This window comes from Fusarium poae (genome assembly GCF_019609905.1).
Source record: "Fusarium poae strain DAOMC 252244 chromosome Unknown contig_7, whole genome shotgun sequence".
NCBI lineage: Eukaryota > Fungi > Ascomycota > Sordariomycetes > Hypocreales > Nectriaceae > Fusarium > Fusarium poae.
The window spans coordinates 125,641-142,331 of NW_025408664.1; the positions used below are offsets into that span (position 1 = coordinate 125,641).

Genomic DNA, 16,691 nt, shown 5'->3' on the forward strand with positions numbered 1-16,691 from the left:
TGAGCCTCCAAGCTTGGTGTAGTACTCGTCTAGTTTCTGCCAGGCAGTCATGATGGACAGTCTTAAATAGTGTCGGTGATCCTTTCCCATGTCATCGATTCCTAATGATCCTGATGGCTTGCCTGATCCATCATCGCATTGTCTCGAGCCGCGATCTGACAAGGGGCCTTGCCTGGACTTTCGCGGATGGATATCCGTCTCGCAATCCCTAAATCGAGCAGGAAGCTGCCGGTTACGGTCTGGTCGCCCTCGAGCCAGCTCGGCCTGCGAGTTGGTGTCCTGTCCCCCTGCCTCGTCTGGAACGGCATGATGGAACAGCTTCCGATCCTCTAGGTGCTCCAGCAAGTACTCCATACCCGCCATCACTTCCCAGAGCCGTCCGTTACCTCCTTCGCTTCCCCAGCCCTGCGTTCTCATAGTCTATAGATAGAATAGCTCAAGAATAAGTTTGATTTCTGCCAACAGTCTCCAGTCATCTCCCTTCAGCATGTCGGCCTCCGGTAGCTATTTATCCACTTCTGAATGGACCAGGAACGCTCTGATGTCTCCCTGCTTGACGAGCGCTCGAGAGATCATGAGGTATGTGGAGTTCCATCTCGTATCGTTATTCATTACGACCTCTAGCTCCGCCGTTGACTCACTCGCCAAGAGGTATTCTTGTGCTTCGTCGTTCTCGCACAACTTGCCCGAGCGTCACCGCAAGACTTTCTCCGCTATGACACCCGAGCTGGCGACGGAGTGCCAATAGGCGCGACTGGTGCTTGCCCTGGCGGTCAAGAAAATGAGCTGTGGCTGCCATAACAGCATGCCGATTAGGCGATGTCCACAGGTCGAACCCCAGATGGATTTTAGTAAGGGCATCTGAGAGCTCCTGCTTAATCTCATCCTTTTTAGACTTGTACGTGTCATCCAGCAAACGGCCCATCGATTGCCGGCTCCATGGTATCTGGTCAGATAGGTGAGGGTCGAGCTGCCAAGCGAGCTGCTGAAAGAATGTATCGTCGTCAGCTCGAATTGACTCGCCAAATTCCTTGGTGGTCGGAGAAAAGAAAAGGCAGAGGGTGGAGGCGAAGGGAGCATGATGTCGTCGGATTCCATCGGGTTAGGCGTCGACTCGTGGGAGGAATGGTACGCGTTGAAAGGTAAACAAACTAGCACTGACGCGACTTGATGTGGCTAGGGCGGGATGTAAAAGTTAAGGAGCTACTTTCTCCCCCACCAGCTTGACAGTGGTATTGGGGTAGCTCACTAATGGAGGGCTTGATGGATGACTTTGATTGGCTGGGGTTGCTCACCAGCCAGGTTCCGGTAAGCTGTGAAAGCGCGGTCGACGGTTTGGCAGCATGGAGGCTAGATGGCATGTTGTGTATCAAATCTATCAAATGTTATTTCAAATCGAGGATCTCGTATTTGTTTGATTGAAATAAAATTTTGGCATATTTGATTGATTTGTTTGGCAATTTGTTTGATTGGATTTGATTTGGGGGCTGCGCTGGTTGCCAGTGCTAAAGAAGGTTTGCCTTGATGAAGGAGACCGCCGAGCGGAGGTGAAGGAGATGATGATGAAACTTGAGGATGTGGTTAGGATGTACTCACGCTGGGCATTTCAAAATCAGATTAGCAAATTCAGGATCCTCGGAAAATGACGAGGCATTAAGGCGAACCACTGTCAATGAGGCCTACCAGTGATTGCCTTGTCGGGTTGCACATTCTTTTAAGGGTCGAGATTGACCCTCCCTTGCAGAAATTGCGTACACCTTAGCTACTAAAACAGTATGTCGGTGTAGTGACGAATGTTCAATTCTTTTTGGCTGCGTCAATGAAATACAGCACGATCACGTTCTGTTAGTTTCCCCAACGACACGAAACCCGTGCACTTCTGCCTCATAAGGCAAGGTGACGTCTCAGGACCCACTTGGCGTCAGATGCGCAGCTAGTACGGAGGTCGATCCACAAAGTTTTGTCCTCGCTTAAAACCTTAAACTCACCCCTACTCGTGACAGGGGTCCCTAGGAAGGTCAGAAAAGGCAAGAAATGCGGTGAGGAAGCAGGGATGCTTAAGATTAGAGTGGACTAAAAGCGGGGATACGTGGATAGTTTAGCGTAGCTATAGGCCCTATGAGATCCGTTCTCCCGGGCGTAATGAACACTACTACTAAGATTAGGTAGCGATCAACGTTTGCTGAACTATGAGGCGTAGAAGATCACCAGCCAAGTTTCCCAACAAATGTACTATGTAACCTCCCTTCACTGAAATGGTTTGTGGCAATGTCCCTGCTAAACCCTGGCACGCTCAACTGGACAAGGTATCTCCTTGACTGCGCGGGGGCTACCATCGCGTACCGGACCCACCTTCCTTACGTAATGACGAGGGTACAAGCGGGGTACGGAAAGGTCTCTGAGAAAGGAATTACTGCCAAAACACTATAGAAATCATTTTGAAGAGACCTATGACTTCTCAATCAATTCCCGGCGAGGCGCTTAACGCTTCTGATCCAAGTAGCTATACCACAGAGAAAAACAGCCGCCGTGAGCAGCCTAACGATGTTACGTGCCGACCGGTCTTCAACCCGGCCACAAGGTGCGGCGCCTACTTCCTCCCTATGGAGATGCCCTCTCGCGAGCTTTTCCAGATTTTCCTACCCTATTCCTTAGTTAAAACATGGGTTCAATACACCAATCGCTGGGTTGAAAGCTTGCTCCAAGACCGCCATTTATGGACCCCAGGCACGAATCTCGCTGTAGATGAGCGTATGACCCCAGGGTTCAAATCCACGACACCACATCTGGGCTCAGTGTAGTGGAAACAGGGGTTGCACGTGGCGCCAAAGATCCGTGCACGAATGCACGGATCGCTATGTGATCCTAAATCCACCAGAAGTGCTAGTGTAGTGTCGTGGATTTGAACCCTGGTTGGGTTGGAACGCTATTTCTATCTGTTCAGTAATGACCTATCTAAGAGTTTGTTACAGTGGCACCCTTGTCATTTCCAACATGACTTACAGTAGACTGAAGAACAGTTCTAGCCAGTTAACGACGGCGTTTGACAAAGCAGTGGTGACACGGATGCTAGTAAAAGCGCGGTTGCGCCAGAACGAATTGGGTATCAAGGCCGGCTTCCCCTTTTGAACCTGGAAATGCATCCACACTGCAAACAGAGGCACGCAAAAGCGAGATGATGTCCACTTCCACAAGCAAGAGTTGTTGAATACTGGTGAACATGAGAACGGCTAATCGGATGACCGCAAGGGTCGGAACCACTACATCCACTCCACTTTGGGGCCAAGTAGAGTGGATGTACGATTTTAGGCAATTACAAAGTGGATGTAGCACATATTCGACCGGAGTGGAATGGATGTACACACGTGGATTTATAAGTGGATTTATAGTGGATCTTCGAGGCTCTTTACAACCTAGTCGGTGCCTATTCAGCCTCACTTTCAGACGTTGACACTAATTCTTCAATCTGTTGCTGCTGTGATGAATCGTCAACCTCGCTGGCGCTGTTCTCACCCTCCAATAGCCATTTTGACTCAGCAAGCGCCAGCTCGTCCTCGCTTAGAGTCACGCAGCCGGCATCCAGCTTGCTGTCAAGGTGTGACTTAAGCAATGGATCCAGGTCCTTGATAAGGCCAGCACGGTACCAAGAGCGTAAAACTTGACAAATGGCGATAATCTCAGCATCTAGGTTCGTACGCAGCCCCGAGACCAGGCTGGCGATCAATTCAATTCAATCACACATCTGGTGGACAAAGATCAACCAGTGAACCGTGCGAGCGTGCACGTCCCACGAAAAGCACCGTGCCACCCCTGCTTCAACTCAATCGACATCCCAGATTGAATTGATCGCCACCCTGCCCGAGACCATCTTGCCAGCGGCTGAAAATAACCTCTCACATTCGGCTGACATTGGCTGGATCGTCAGGAAGTCCAAGGCCATCCTGGATAACCGAGGATATCTGCTTTGCTTAGTTATCCAGTAACCAATTGGATCACGAACGTCGCCGTCGCTGGCCTCACGATCCGTCTGCCACGCTTGGTACTCGTCACCAACAATAATTGCTGCGTATGCTGGTTTTGAGTTCGGCAGACGACTGTTCTTCTCGAAGGGGTTGAAAAACCGAGGTCTTTTTGCCGGTGGCTCGTCGTCGCCTCTGCTGCTGTTGGTTCTAACCTCGAGATGAGCGTAATCGGACAGCCAGACGTCGGCAACCGTCTCTTTTGCCTTTTCAATCCAACTAGGCTTATGAGCCCACGTTTCATCAAACCAGTCCCAACGATAAGCTGGATGGAGCGCCATAGCCGTATAGTAGATGGGCGTCTCGTCCAACCGCTGATAATATTCATCCAGCTTATCCCGAGCAAGGTTGATTCCGATGCGGAAGTGCTCTGGATCAGGAAAGTCAGCAGCAAGCTGCTTATATTCTTCCAGTGTGTTAAGCAGCAATTCATAGCCAAGCACTACGTCCCAGATATTGCCGTAGGAGCCAGTCCAGCCTTGCTTACGCCTGCGGATGTGTCCATCACCCTCAAGCGTCTTTACCGCGGTCTCAAAACAGTCAGAATAGCCTCCAAATGGTAAAGAACCTCCCAGTCTTTGTCTGTTAGCTGATTCTCGTCTCGGAGGATGCGTGGTTTTTTCGCCAACTTGGCTTGCGTTACTTGGCCAGTATTTTTAGACCGATTTTCGTCCTCCCATTGCGCCTTATACTTGATCAGTAGGAGTTCGATAGAGGTTTTCAACCGTAGAGCCCTGCGGATCATGTAGAGTTGTGACAGCCAACGCGTGTCGTTATCGATAATTAGCTTGAGTGGTTTCTTCGATCGGAGTTTAAGGGTGGCGGCGCGATTAATTTCGTCCTGTTAGATACACCAAATTAGTATGAGACGAATAGGATTTAGTAAGACCGCTTACCCTCTGGACCTCCTTGAATAAGTAAATTAGCCGATGGCTAATACGCACATCAACTACGATATTGTGTAACTTGCCAACTGGTCCTTTTTGCGCCATTGAGCGTATTCAGTATCAGACAACGCTTCTGCACCTGATAATTGCTGCTCGAACGCGTTAGCGTTTTGCCAAACAAGAGCGCCTTGGCTGACAAGTTAATTGTGTGGCCAATACAGCGTCCTCGGCGTAGTCGGCCATCGAACCCAAGTTCAGCACCAATGACCTCCATTGCAGTATCGTTGTTTTCAGCATTGTCGAGCGTGAAATAGCCAATCTTCTCTGGACTCACGCCAAGAGTGTGTAGGACGTCGAGAACCTCCCCACCGATCGTTGAGCCGAAGTGACGATGAGCCTCCGGAACCCCAATCATGATTTTGCATGGCCGATTCTTCTCATCTCTGAAGAAACAAGTAATACCGTACAGGGCAAGCTTATTTCGAGACGTCCAGCCATCAAATGAGATATGAAGCGCTCCAGGGAGTTCCTCAGCACCTCGATAACCGTCTGCTTGTGGCGGTTATACTCTTGAATGATCTTATATCGGACAGCCCTGGCACTCAAGTTGGCGTGTTGGATCGAAACGGAGGGACTCAAATAGTCGAAAATTTCTCGGAGGATGGGGTTCTCGGCGAAGGAAAATGACTGGTTGCTACTGACGATTAACTCGACTAGCATACGCTGAAAGTGTTGCTTATCAAAGCGTGAGATGAAGCTATTCGCGATATTCTGTTCCGTAGGCTTGTTGACGTCCAGTTTCAAAACAGAGGCAATAGTCGGCTGGCTCGATTTCAGTGCGCCTTCGGATTTGAGCTGTGCTGTGCTCTTTTCTCTCCCTCTGGTGCTGGTGTTTTGTGCTCACGCCATAGATGATTTGCCGCGTTCTGGAGACCTGAAGAGGTAAAAGTCGCGATAATGGGACGATTTCCGAGGATACAGTCCTTGCAAGCCCATTTGCGTAAGCCATGACGTTGAATATCGTAGCCAAAGTCCCACAGCCAAGAGCTAGTATCACGAGCGCGTTCTGACCAATTCCAGCCTCTGAAATGGCGAAAAGACGGTCCTCGAGCTGCTGCTGTTGGCCTGGTTGGCCTGGTTTGGCTGACATCGTCAAATTTTATTTTTTTGGCAAAAACAAAGCAGGAAACCTGTAGAAAACGTGCTCAATAGGGGTAGTTTCTCGTATAATGGATTAGCTGTAGGGGTGATTGACCTCGGCTAACTTGGGTCCAGGTACCTCGATTTAATAAACTTATCGAGAAGTCTTACTACTACGACGTCTCCTTCAAAATGGCCCTGACACTCATCAAGATCCGTTTGATGAAGGATCTAGAGTCACTGCAGGGCTCTTTGCAGAAGAAACCCAACGCTACGGATGAAGAGAGATATGATTATTTGCAGGAGGCAATGGGCGACATTCTTCTACAGCGGCCGGATATCGTGCGAAAGACGACTACAAGGACTTGATTGCGGAGCTGAAACGCCAGGTGCTGCAGTTGTACAAAATGGTCAAGGCATCGAGAACCCGAACCTGTATGCTTATGATGTGCCAAGCGCTTATTCTTTCGGGTCGCGCGAGGAGGCAGTGCTTATCTTTCGCAACTCGTGTTATTCTTGGTTGGAGACGGAGCCGGCGATACGGTATATCAGGGGGGTTATTAATGATGATAGGTAAGAAATATGCCGTGACGAAATTAGAGAACTCCGTGCCCAGCCCAAAGATAACAGAATCGCATCTCAAATGACTTCATCTGAATGCCGAGAAAACTCCTTATTCTAGAATAGTCGTTGAAGTGTCGGGCCGAGGTTTGTCGACACGGAATCGCACCTAAAACACGGGGCTGGGCATTTTATGGGGTGCGCTTTGACTTTACGTCCGGCGAGCCTGATACAGACGATCCGGAACAAAACACCATAGACAGCTATGATCGACAACGTTTCCGGTTAGCGACATTATTTTCGGCTAGACATTTCCGATGCTGTGGAAACGCAAATCAGTTGAAACGCCACGCTCAAACTTTAAACCCGGCTGGACAGAAGCTAAAGCCAATAGTAGGCCAGGCAGAAGCTAAAGTCAGTAGTAAGGGAAAACGTGGAGTCATCACGGCAGTGAGACGAGATGATGTACCGAGAAGGATCGACCATGTGTGATCGGATGAGTGTGCCGAAGAAGTGGGTTAGAGAGGGATTGAGACTACCGTACAAACTCACGGAATTGGGTAGCGCGCGCCACTTTAAGCTAACTCAAAGAGGCATTATGTACTGCAGCTCTTCCCCGCCGATATTGAATCGGCCTGCTGTAAACCTCGGCAAAGTTGTTTGAGATGGTGGATGATAGCTTTGGCCACGGTGATGGTGGTCTATAAGTATCAGGGCTGCCAAGCCTTCGGTTCCAATCCGACCCAACACTCATCATTCATTACCTACGCTTGACAATACTAAAGCCAAGTATCAGCTATGCTTTCACAATTCATTACCTTCCTCGCCCTTACCGGCTGCGTAGCCGCCGCTCCTAACCTAAGAGCCGCAAAGTGTATATCTTACACCATCATCAATACCCGCGGCACCGGCGAACTCCAAGGTCCCTCCGCTGGCTTCCGCACCATGAACTCCCAGATCACATCCCAACTCCCCGGCGGCAAGATCTACAACACTGTGTACCCCGCCGGTTGGGACCAAAACTCTGCACAGGGAACGCAGGACATCATCCGCGAGGTGAAGAGCGTCTTGGCGTCTAACCCTAGTGAATGTTTCATCTTGGAGGGTTACTCCCAGGGCGCTGCGGCGACCGTGAACGCGTTGTCGCAGCTGACGGGGAATGCTGGGGATGCTGTTAAGGGGGTGTTTCTGATTGGTGACCCGTTGCATAAGAGCGGGTTGGCGTGTAATGTTGATAACAATGGTGGTACGACGACTCAGAATGTCAATGGGCTTGAGGCTTTTGGGGGTGGAGGTATTCCACAGAACTGGGTCTCTCGCACGCTTGATGTTTGTATCTTTGTAAGTTCTTATCAAGCTGGGTTTTGGATGGTATTGACTAATGTGAATAGGGCGATGGAGTCTGTGATACGACACATGGGTATGGCATCAATGCTCAGCATCTTGAGTATCCCAATGATCCAGAGACTCAGAAGCTCGGAACAACTTTTGTTGTCAAGAAGTTGACTGGGTAAGGGACTCGATTTGGAAGGGAATGTTTATTTGTGTATCTAGTGTCGGGAATGGCGATGTACATAGTGTTTTGAGTTGTTCAGAAGTTGAGTGGGTTGTGTCGCGTACCCACTTTCCGCGCACCCCCACCGTCTGCGCACTCCCTGCGACCGTAATTTCCCAACCCCTTTTCTGTAAATATCATCACAACACCATTAAATAATATCAGAAAGAAATCCAAATTTTTAATATGAGTACTTCTGATGACGCTCGACATTGTGGTCAGGAAGAAATCCGTGAAAGAATCAATAGTGGCGAGTCAATTCGCAGTTGCGCAAAATTTTACAGGAAACGCGAGTCCACGCTCCGTGGTCAATTGAAAGGCGCGTCACAACCTGAGTCTGAGCCCGAATCTGAACCTGATCCTGGGGGCGCTATAGCTATATATATGAGAATGCAGTGTAAGGTCAGGGACCTTACATCCTAGTCTTTTGCCGTATAGCGCAGCAGGGGTCTATTGGTCAATAACTTACGCAATTGTTTCACGGCAATGATTAACATGTAAGCTCAACTGTTTAGGTCAAACGCATTTGATACATTTACCTAGTTGCAAAATTGTGACGGTTGGGGTTCCCAAGGGATAAACTAGTCCGTACTAGGTTTATGTTGGCAGATGCGTAGGGCGTTGTGATACTGAGCGTTGCGAAGTGTCACGTCTCTTAATACTGAATAAAGCGGGTAAGGCGTATTCAGGTAAAGATGTTTTATTGATAGCTGGTGAGCTAAGTTATATCTAGTGCTAAAGGAATGTATATATACTTGATGGTATGCAAGTCGTATGGCGTGCGTTCGACTTCTACAGGGTAGGTAACTACTTATTGGTGCGAAAAATGGGGATGTCCACCTTACGTGCGTGACGACTTGTTGGGTCGTAACAAAAAATCTTCTTATCTTACACTGAGAACACTCCGTCTCCTGCGACTTGTTTCACTCCTCCTCTTGCTTAGGGTTAACAACATCGGCAATCTCCTTGATTGCCTCGCTCAGGACCGCATTTTCAATCTGCAGCACTAAGATCTCTTCCTTCAGAGTCTTGATCTCAGCGTCCTTCTTCGCAAGTTCAGCTTCATAATCTTTCTTCTGACGCAATGCCTCTTGTGTCTTCCTGGAGAGTTGTTCTTCCAGGTCTTTAGCCTCCTTGAGGTGGGTTTGGTGGGAGGGTCGACGAGATGATGACATGTTTATTTAGTTGTCGAATTGCTTAGGTGCTGGTGTCTGGAAATGATACTGCATCCCTTGGGGTATTTATACACATAACTGATTGACCCCGCAGAGCATTCATATAGCGATGTTGGGGCTCGGGATGACCGGCCGTTCAGAGAACAGAATTTTCAGAGAACGGCACGGAAGTGATACCGGGATTAAAACAGAATTTTCGTAGGTCGTTGAGACCAGTCCCATATTTTTTACTACTTTGTGGCATGAGTTATGAGAGAGTTTGAAACAATCATCTGATTGACACAAGGAAGTCTTGGCTCAGAAAAAACCCAAACAGAAAAGCGCGGATCCACTATAAAGCCTTGGCACAGGGCAAAATCGAAAGCGGAATGGTGCAGTCCCGCTTAAAATGTCTTGGCTCAGAAATATTCAAGAAAGGAATAGCTTGGCTACCCGTATCGTATCGGCTTGCGAAGAGGCGATAGTAATGTAACGGAGCCATAAATGATACATTGATTCATCGATTCATCACTTTATTAATTGAAGCGACCAGCTCAACAACAACCGATTCTGCAATAGTGCACAGACCCCGCCCACGGACTTCCAGGCGAACAGCGCGTTGAAGCTTCCCAGCAAGGTTTGGACAACGTCCATATCTTTCCATTGTCCATGGAGAAGGCCTTCATTTCGAAGGGCATTATACAGATGTGCAGGGTACGTGATCGAGCCCCAGGAGTTCATGATGGCAATGCCAAGATTATACATCTTAGATCGAAAGTGGTATAGCACAAGCCCGCAGAGTATTGGGAGTGAACAAGTACGCGGTGTCTTCCAGATTCCATGGCTAGGCTTCCAGCTCCTTGCGAGACTCTTTATTTGGCAAGGAAGACTGGATCTAGAGCCAACCATTGTAAGGAATTCTTAAACACGCGGAGAGCGCGCTCATTTGAAGCAGGTCAGTTTTTAATTCTCAAGTTCTCATGAAACTCGATATGGCTACTCAGCTCGCAAGCCATCGCAATCGTGTGTTTGAGCAGACTGTCTAATGCACTGGATGCGTGATCTCTGATGATGTGATGAACGTCCAAGAGGATTTGGTCGGCGTAGACAAGGTGGAAAGGTACGTTTCCAGTGGCATCCAACTCTCGGATTCCTCGAATGAAGTTGTCTTCAACTGGGTAGTTAGGAACAAGACGAGCGAGCGTGGCGGCCTCGGTGAAGAACTCGGATAGGATGATCTGATCCTCTTTGAATTCGGCTCGACCTTTCTTGGACGTTCGATCACTCTGGGGATCGTACGTTCCAAAAATGCCTTCCTTGTAGATTGGTGAATCATTTGGAGGTAAAACCTAGCCAGGCCATCAAGCAACAGACTGGCATTCAGGTAGGTTTTGTCCGCGACCTCATAAATATTTTCATTTTTACCGGCTGGGCCCCATGAAAGAATATCATCCTGTGAAAATCTATCTCGTCTACGACAGATAAAAGAAAACTTCCCCAGCATAGTACTGGTACCACCATGATCTTTAAAAATTGAGAGGACTTGCTCAATAAGATTGCGTGCCAGATCGATCCCAGTATTCGTGGCAACAGCATCGTTGGCGAGATCGAAACATCCATCTCGGTAATTGGACCAAATCCATCCGATGTAGGACCTAATCTGGTTGAGATCGTTCACCATGATTGTGTACGCTACCAAAGCATCTTCATCTCCCTGTGCGTTCTTGGGACGCTCGATATCAGGGACATCTAGAAACTCTGGGGACGATTCGAAAATTTTGAGACTGCTGAAGCCAGTGATCAGAATGGTCTGGTATGAGTTGGTATTGGTATGGTAAATACCGCCAAGACTTGGTATGGTTTGAAGAAATCTCAATACCATGGTATTACCGGTATACCAAGTCATACCAGTAAGGCTAAAATGGGCTAAAAATAGGCTGAGTTGGTGGCGCTAGGCGGTTGGGTTAAGGACCAAACTGGCTAGCGCCTCAAGGTCAAGAATTTTCTCGGCTTAAAATTACAATCCTACAACACGTAGTTGACCTATTTACGGTATTGAGGTATCACATATGGAATATCCAGTTCCAACCTCGCCGTCCTCTCCGGCTACGAGCTCAACGCCATTATCCTTCAAGACTCCTACACCGTCGCCTGCTCCCACACTACTTGTCTCGACGCCATCACCTGCTCCCCTTCAGTATCCCGAGCCTCCAGACGAATTTGTACAAGACAACATCACGTACTTGAATCGCGAAAAGACCACAAAGAAAGCAGCCCGTCTGGGCTCATCATATGTATGGAAGTATGGTCTTCGCTACATCCGAGACAGTGATAAGAAAGAAGTGTATTACTGCCACGAGTGTGCAGCCGGAAAGCATAAGCAAGAGCTATTTATTATCAATGGCAGAATCGATTCCCTGAAGATACTGACCTTCCACCAGCGTACTATGCAGCTCAGATACTCGACCCATATCGAAAGTGGGCATGGTTCAGGCAAGAATGGGTACTCCAAGCCGGAAAAGAAAAACAAATGTAGTTTGATAACGCACAATCTGCGGTGAAGCAGCTCTGGGAGACAGGGTATAACAGACTTGCGTATTTTGATATGCTAAAGTGATATCACACTGTGCTAAAGTGCTAAAGTGATATATATCACCGTGAATATATATCACACTTTTTCAGCTAAATGTGATATCACGATAGCTAAAATGCTATCGGCCGTGTGGCATGCTTATCCGATAAGATTAGATAATCTTATCTACTTTTGTTGGATCTACTCTAATTAGCTTTTGCAACACCCCTATTGGCTTGTGTCATCGTGCACAGACCATCGAGGCGCACAACGCGACATTTCCAGGTTGAGGATACACGAGACATGTGAGACTCCAAGGTCGAAATGGTCTTCTGACCGTGAGAACATTGGCACGGATAGAAAGCTCCTGACGGGAGATATCTAAACGGGCCAGTTTTGTTTGCATTACTTCCAATCTACGGAAAATCAGCATGTTTTGAAGTTCATCGTGGAAGTTTTTACAAGACGGGCCTACCCTATATCTCAGTGCTTGAAAGATACCAGAGTGCTCACGTATTCCCCACACTTGCGCAAGTACCCTCTAAACAATATTAGTCGCATTTCATGGTCACAAAGATTCGCTTTTCAACCTCCCCACGCTGGACATAGTCCTTATGGGAATTGGGAAATGGTCTCATTCAATAAATTATCGTTGAAATTTAGAAAGCAGTCGTTTATGGGCTGCGGGGAAATATGATTGCTGCAGTTGCACGATACTTATCCTGACGTGTAAGCTCTTAATATGAAATATGTAGTTAAAGGGGTTATAAGAATACTAAATGTTCTAACGTGGTTGATAAGCGAGTAGGTCAGCGCACTGTATACCTAAAAATAGCCTACCCTATAAGACCTAGCTCCTTTAAATAAAATAGCTCAAACGAACTCTCTCCTGTAAAAATTTTTCCTTGCCACCCGCTGTTAGCGTTCTGCTAGGGCAGAAAATTACAGGCCAAAATGGCAACAAAAGCAGCTGTGGGACTAGCGGGACCCTAACAGCCGCCTGAAGAAAGGGATTCAGAGAGTTGACGTTTCTTCGTGACATGTGTCTTCAACGACACTGAGCTTCGCGAGCTCTTGACACCGCCTCCGGGCACTATTTCATTTGTCTTATCTGCGACTTCTTCCCACCTCGTCATTTCGGGGCCAATGACCCCCCGGACGAAAATATACATAACATAATATAACATGATAGACCAATCAGAACATGTTCCGATCATCTCAGCGAACTTCATGCTAAGACGGTTTGTAATCTGTGTTGTGCGAAACCCTGACGTACAGAACTAAATGGATGGGAGCTGCGACAATGCGGCAGTGGCAATTCGGCCAGCGAGGATTAGAGAACAGCACTGAGTTCGTGTCTTCTATTTACAGTTGAGGCTCGTGGCTAAGAGCTTAAATCAGCAGACAGAACTTAGAGTTCGCGTCTGCATAATTTCTATCATGTCTTATGCTATCGAGATACAGACCTTTCCAATAAAGCCTTGCTCGCTGATATGTGTAAACGCAGCAGGTGCGTCTTCAAACTTGAAAACACGATCAACATATGGCTTAATATCATGCTGCTCAATAGCCTCCTTCATTTGCAGCAAGTGCTCCAGGCTTCCACAGTGGATAGCACGGAACGTGGCCATGTTGAAATACATGTCAACTGTTGTAGGCTGTTGCTCTGCGAGGCCAGCGATGAAGCCCACAACTGCCACCAGACCATCCGACTTAACAGTCTTCAGTGCCTGAGACGCGATAAGTTTCTGGGAGTAGGATAGAAGAGCGAGGGAACCCACCTGAGTCATAGTATTGCCGCCAACGACGTCTACAACGAGATCCACACCTTTCTTTCCGGGGTTTCACTCTTGACAGCGTCAGACCACTCGTTCACCTCCTTATAATTGATAACATGATCAGCACCAAGCCTCGACAGCACCTCGGCCTTTCTGGCGGAAGACGTAGTGGCGATGACTTTTGCTCCTCCAGCTTTTGCAAACTAGAAAAAGACTTCGGTAAGCATAAAACAGATAACTAGATGGGGGTTTGGGCGCTCCTAACCTGTAGGCTGAAAATGCTCACGCCGCCCGTGCCCTCAGTTAAGACGCACTGGCCTGGTCGGAGCTGATGATCGGGCAATCCATATAGAGCATTCCAAGCGGTGACCCCGGCAACGGTTAGTGTACTGGCTTCGATGAAGCTCAAGTTACTAGGCATAGGGGCCCAATATTCCTCATCAAGCACGACGTACTCTGAAAGGATGCCTGGGACGTCGGGGCTTGCAAGGTTTGAAACCTCAAACTCCCGCTGAAGACGGCCGGAGCGCCACATAGGCTTGAAGACTGAAAACACTTTATCTCCAGGCCGCAGACTCCTCACTCGTTCTCCAATAGCAACAACCACTCCAGCACCATCCGAGAGTGGAACAAAAGGCAGCGGCAATGGTACTGGATACAGACCCTAGCGGACTTCAGTGTTTGCTCAGAATCCTCAAATAATCAAGTCAATGGGCCATACCTGAGACAACGCGAGATCGCGATAATTCAGGCTCCAAGCAGCCACTGGAGAAAACAAAAATTAGTTTCTAATGCGCTCTTGCGGAATGGATCATACTCACTCTTGACGACAGCCTGGTTAGGTGCAGGAGGAACAAGATCGACAGATTCAAGCTTCAAAGATGACGGGCCATCGAGTGACGGCAGTACCCATCTTCTCGTAGTCTTCGGAATCGTCATCATCTAGATGATAATAAGCACGTAGAATAAACGATGTTGTTAGCAAAAATGGTTGGTAGACTGATAAGAAAAGAAAAGACAATTGTTAAAGCAAAAGTAGAACTTATACTTCTTTCTCAGTGCCTCTCAACTAATACATTGATCCGAACTCTTAGACACAACATTCCGGGAATCATGAAATTCTATTGGCTCGGGTTCTGCGAATTCCCCGTTGAATACGCGGACCGGGGAACTGCCGCCCGGTACTGTATAAAAAGTCGCCGAAACTCCACAACGTTGTGGTTTAAGCTTTCGGCGATAGCGCATGACATCTAAACTCCGTCAAGAGCAGAGTGGAGGGACTGCAAGGCTTGAGTCTGAAGGTTGTAATTCAGAGAGCCAACTCAGGTGATTGGACACGGCAGTTCTTACGGCATGGTGACCTAGACAAAGCCGCAGATCTTGTAAGAAGTATAAATCTCGCTCCCAGCATCCTCCCCTCGCAGATTAATTACCACAAAATCACACAGTCCTACACCAGGTGCATCTGTTTGTGCGTACAAGATCTCATTCTCAATCCAATATAAACCCAGCAACTCATTCCCCTTTTAGTACACCACATCCCTTGTTAGCTAGTCGGACTAGAACTAACGTTTTCCCTTTATACATACCTACTACTAACATCACCTCAACTGGCAAGTCGGAAATATGTTTGGGGGAGCACCAGCATCAACTTCAATCCTGATACGGATATCCCTGCATTGACGGGTAAGGTGATCTTGGTCACAGGAGGCAACAATGGACTCGGCAAAGAATCAATCTTGCAGCTAGCAAAGAATGAGCCTGCTGAGATCTGGATGGGGGCCCGCAATGCCGAGAAAGCACGCACGGCCATCAACGACATTCAGAAGGAGATACCTAAAGCAGTGTCTATCAACTTCCTCCATATGGACCTGGGATCCTTTGCAAGTATCTCCAAGGCCGCAAACACCTTCAGAAAGCAAGCATCGCGCCTGGACATTCTGATGCTAAATGCTGGCATCATGATCACGCCTGCTGGATTGACCGAAGATGGATACGAGATCCAATTTGGCACCAACCATATGGGGCATGCCTTACTCACCAAACTATTGCTGCCAACTCTTATCAACACTGCCAGCCTGCCAGACTCCGACGTTCGCGTTGTTGTGCTTTCATCCGAAGCCCATAACATGGCGCCAAGCGAAGGCATACTATGGGAGACACTGAAAACAGAAGCCAATGGCATCGCTACCCGCGCTCGATATGGACAGAGCAAATTGGCAAATATCCTTCACGCCCGGGAGCTCACTAAGCGATATCCCAAAATCAAGGCCGTCTCTGTCCACCCCGGCATGGTGAAGACAAACTTGGGCCATGAAACAGCCAGCCAGAGCATTGTGATAAGAACCGCCCTAACTGTTGCTAGAGCAGTTGTTGGCGTAGACGCCGCTACTGGAGCGCTGACTCAGCTATGGGCAGCGACAGGGAAAGGCGTTAAGGCTGGAGAGTATTATGAGCCTATCGGTATTACAGGCCGTGGCAGCAAGTGGACCACGGATGAGGAACTAGGGGTTAAGCTGTGGAAATGGACCGAGAGTGAGATTGAGGATTATAAAGTGGAGAAGTAATCCCACGTCCAGTAACATACGGTCAAGCTTTCAGCATAAAGGTATCCAGGATGAACGGGTCGAGTGGCTTTAATAAGTGTGAGGTACGACATATCAAGGGCCAATCTCTACAATTGTATAGCAATTCTATACGCAAGGCAGCATCTGTGTTGATAATTACTGGTCATAGGTCTAAATTGAGTGTGTTGATAAAAGTCAATATCAAAATTAATGTTTGCCTCCAGGGTGGGGAATCTATTTACCAATATAGACGAGATGTAGATAGATGTAAATCTACATCTATCTATCTACCAGGGGCCATATGGGTCATCTATCTCAGCGTTCGACATAAGTAAAGTAATTGCAAGTAAGTAACCAAGTAAGTAAGTAAGTAAGTAAGCCCGGCAGCGAAGTAAGTAAGTAAAGCCTCTAAGAAGCAAGTAAGATCTAAGTAAGTGGGGCAAAACCGCAAGCACTGT

At 48.0% G+C, this 16,691-nt stretch overlaps 7 protein-coding genes across 7 annotated transcripts; 4 read left to right on the forward strand and 3 right to left on the reverse strand.

Annotated features, from left to right (window-relative positions):
• Positions 1–2,450: 2,450 nt before the first annotated feature.
• Positions 2,451–2,801, forward strand: FPOAC1_014092 (uncharacterized protein; the record flags this gene model as incomplete). Its single annotated transcript, XM_044858416.1, has 1 exon — positions 2,451–2,801. One exon carries the CDS (start codon positions 2,451–2,453, stop codon positions 2,799–2,801), a length of 351 nt encoding a protein of 116 aa, XP_044700626.1.
• Positions 2,802–7,405: 4,604 nt separating this feature from the next.
• On the forward strand, positions 7,406–8,121 carry FPOAC1_014093 (uncharacterized protein; the record flags this gene model as incomplete). Its single annotated transcript, XM_044858417.1, has 2 exons — positions 7,406–7,948; positions 7,999–8,121. 2 exons carry the CDS (start codon positions 7,406–7,408, stop codon positions 8,119–8,121), a joined length of 666 nt encoding a protein of 221 aa, XP_044700627.1.
• Positions 8,122–9,085: 964 nt separating this feature from the next.
• Positions 9,086–9,337, reverse strand: FPOAC1_014094 (uncharacterized protein; the record flags this gene model as incomplete). The annotated part of the gene is made up of 1 exon (XM_044858418.1): positions 9,086–9,337. One exon carries the CDS (start codon positions 9,335–9,337, stop codon positions 9,086–9,088), a length of 252 nt encoding a protein of 83 aa, XP_044700628.1.
• Positions 9,338–10,272: 935 nt separating this feature from the next.
• FPOAC1_014095 (uncharacterized protein) lies at positions 10,273–11,198 on the reverse strand (the record flags this gene model as incomplete). The annotated part of the gene is made up of 2 exons (XM_044858419.1): positions 10,273–10,628; positions 10,691–11,198. 2 exons carry the CDS (start codon positions 11,196–11,198, stop codon positions 10,273–10,275), a joined length of 864 nt encoding a protein of 287 aa, XP_044700629.1.
• A 187-nt stretch (positions 11,199–11,385) lies between these two features.
• Positions 11,386–11,877, forward strand: FPOAC1_014096 (uncharacterized protein; the record flags this gene model as incomplete). Its single annotated transcript, XM_044858420.1, has 1 exon — positions 11,386–11,877. The coding sequence occupies one exon, from the start codon at positions 11,386–11,388 to the stop codon at positions 11,875–11,877; it is 492 nt and encodes a 163-aa protein (XP_044700630.1).
• Positions 11,878–13,333: 1,456 nt separating this feature from the next.
• On the reverse strand, positions 13,334–14,608 carry FPOAC1_014097 (uncharacterized protein; the record flags this gene model as incomplete). Its single annotated transcript, XM_044858421.1, has 5 exons — positions 13,334–13,669; positions 13,717–13,869; positions 13,932–14,330; positions 14,388–14,431; positions 14,488–14,608. The coding sequence occupies 5 exons, from the start codon at positions 14,606–14,608 to the stop codon at positions 13,334–13,336; spliced, it is 1,053 nt and encodes a 350-aa protein (XP_044700631.1).
• Positions 14,609–15,531: 923 nt separating this feature from the next.
• FPOAC1_014098 (uncharacterized protein) lies at positions 15,532–16,233 on the forward strand (the record flags this gene model as incomplete). Its single annotated transcript, XM_044858422.1, has 1 exon — positions 15,532–16,233. One exon carries the CDS (start codon positions 15,532–15,534, stop codon positions 16,231–16,233), a length of 702 nt encoding a protein of 233 aa, XP_044700632.1.
• Positions 16,234–16,691: the final 458 nt, after the last annotated feature.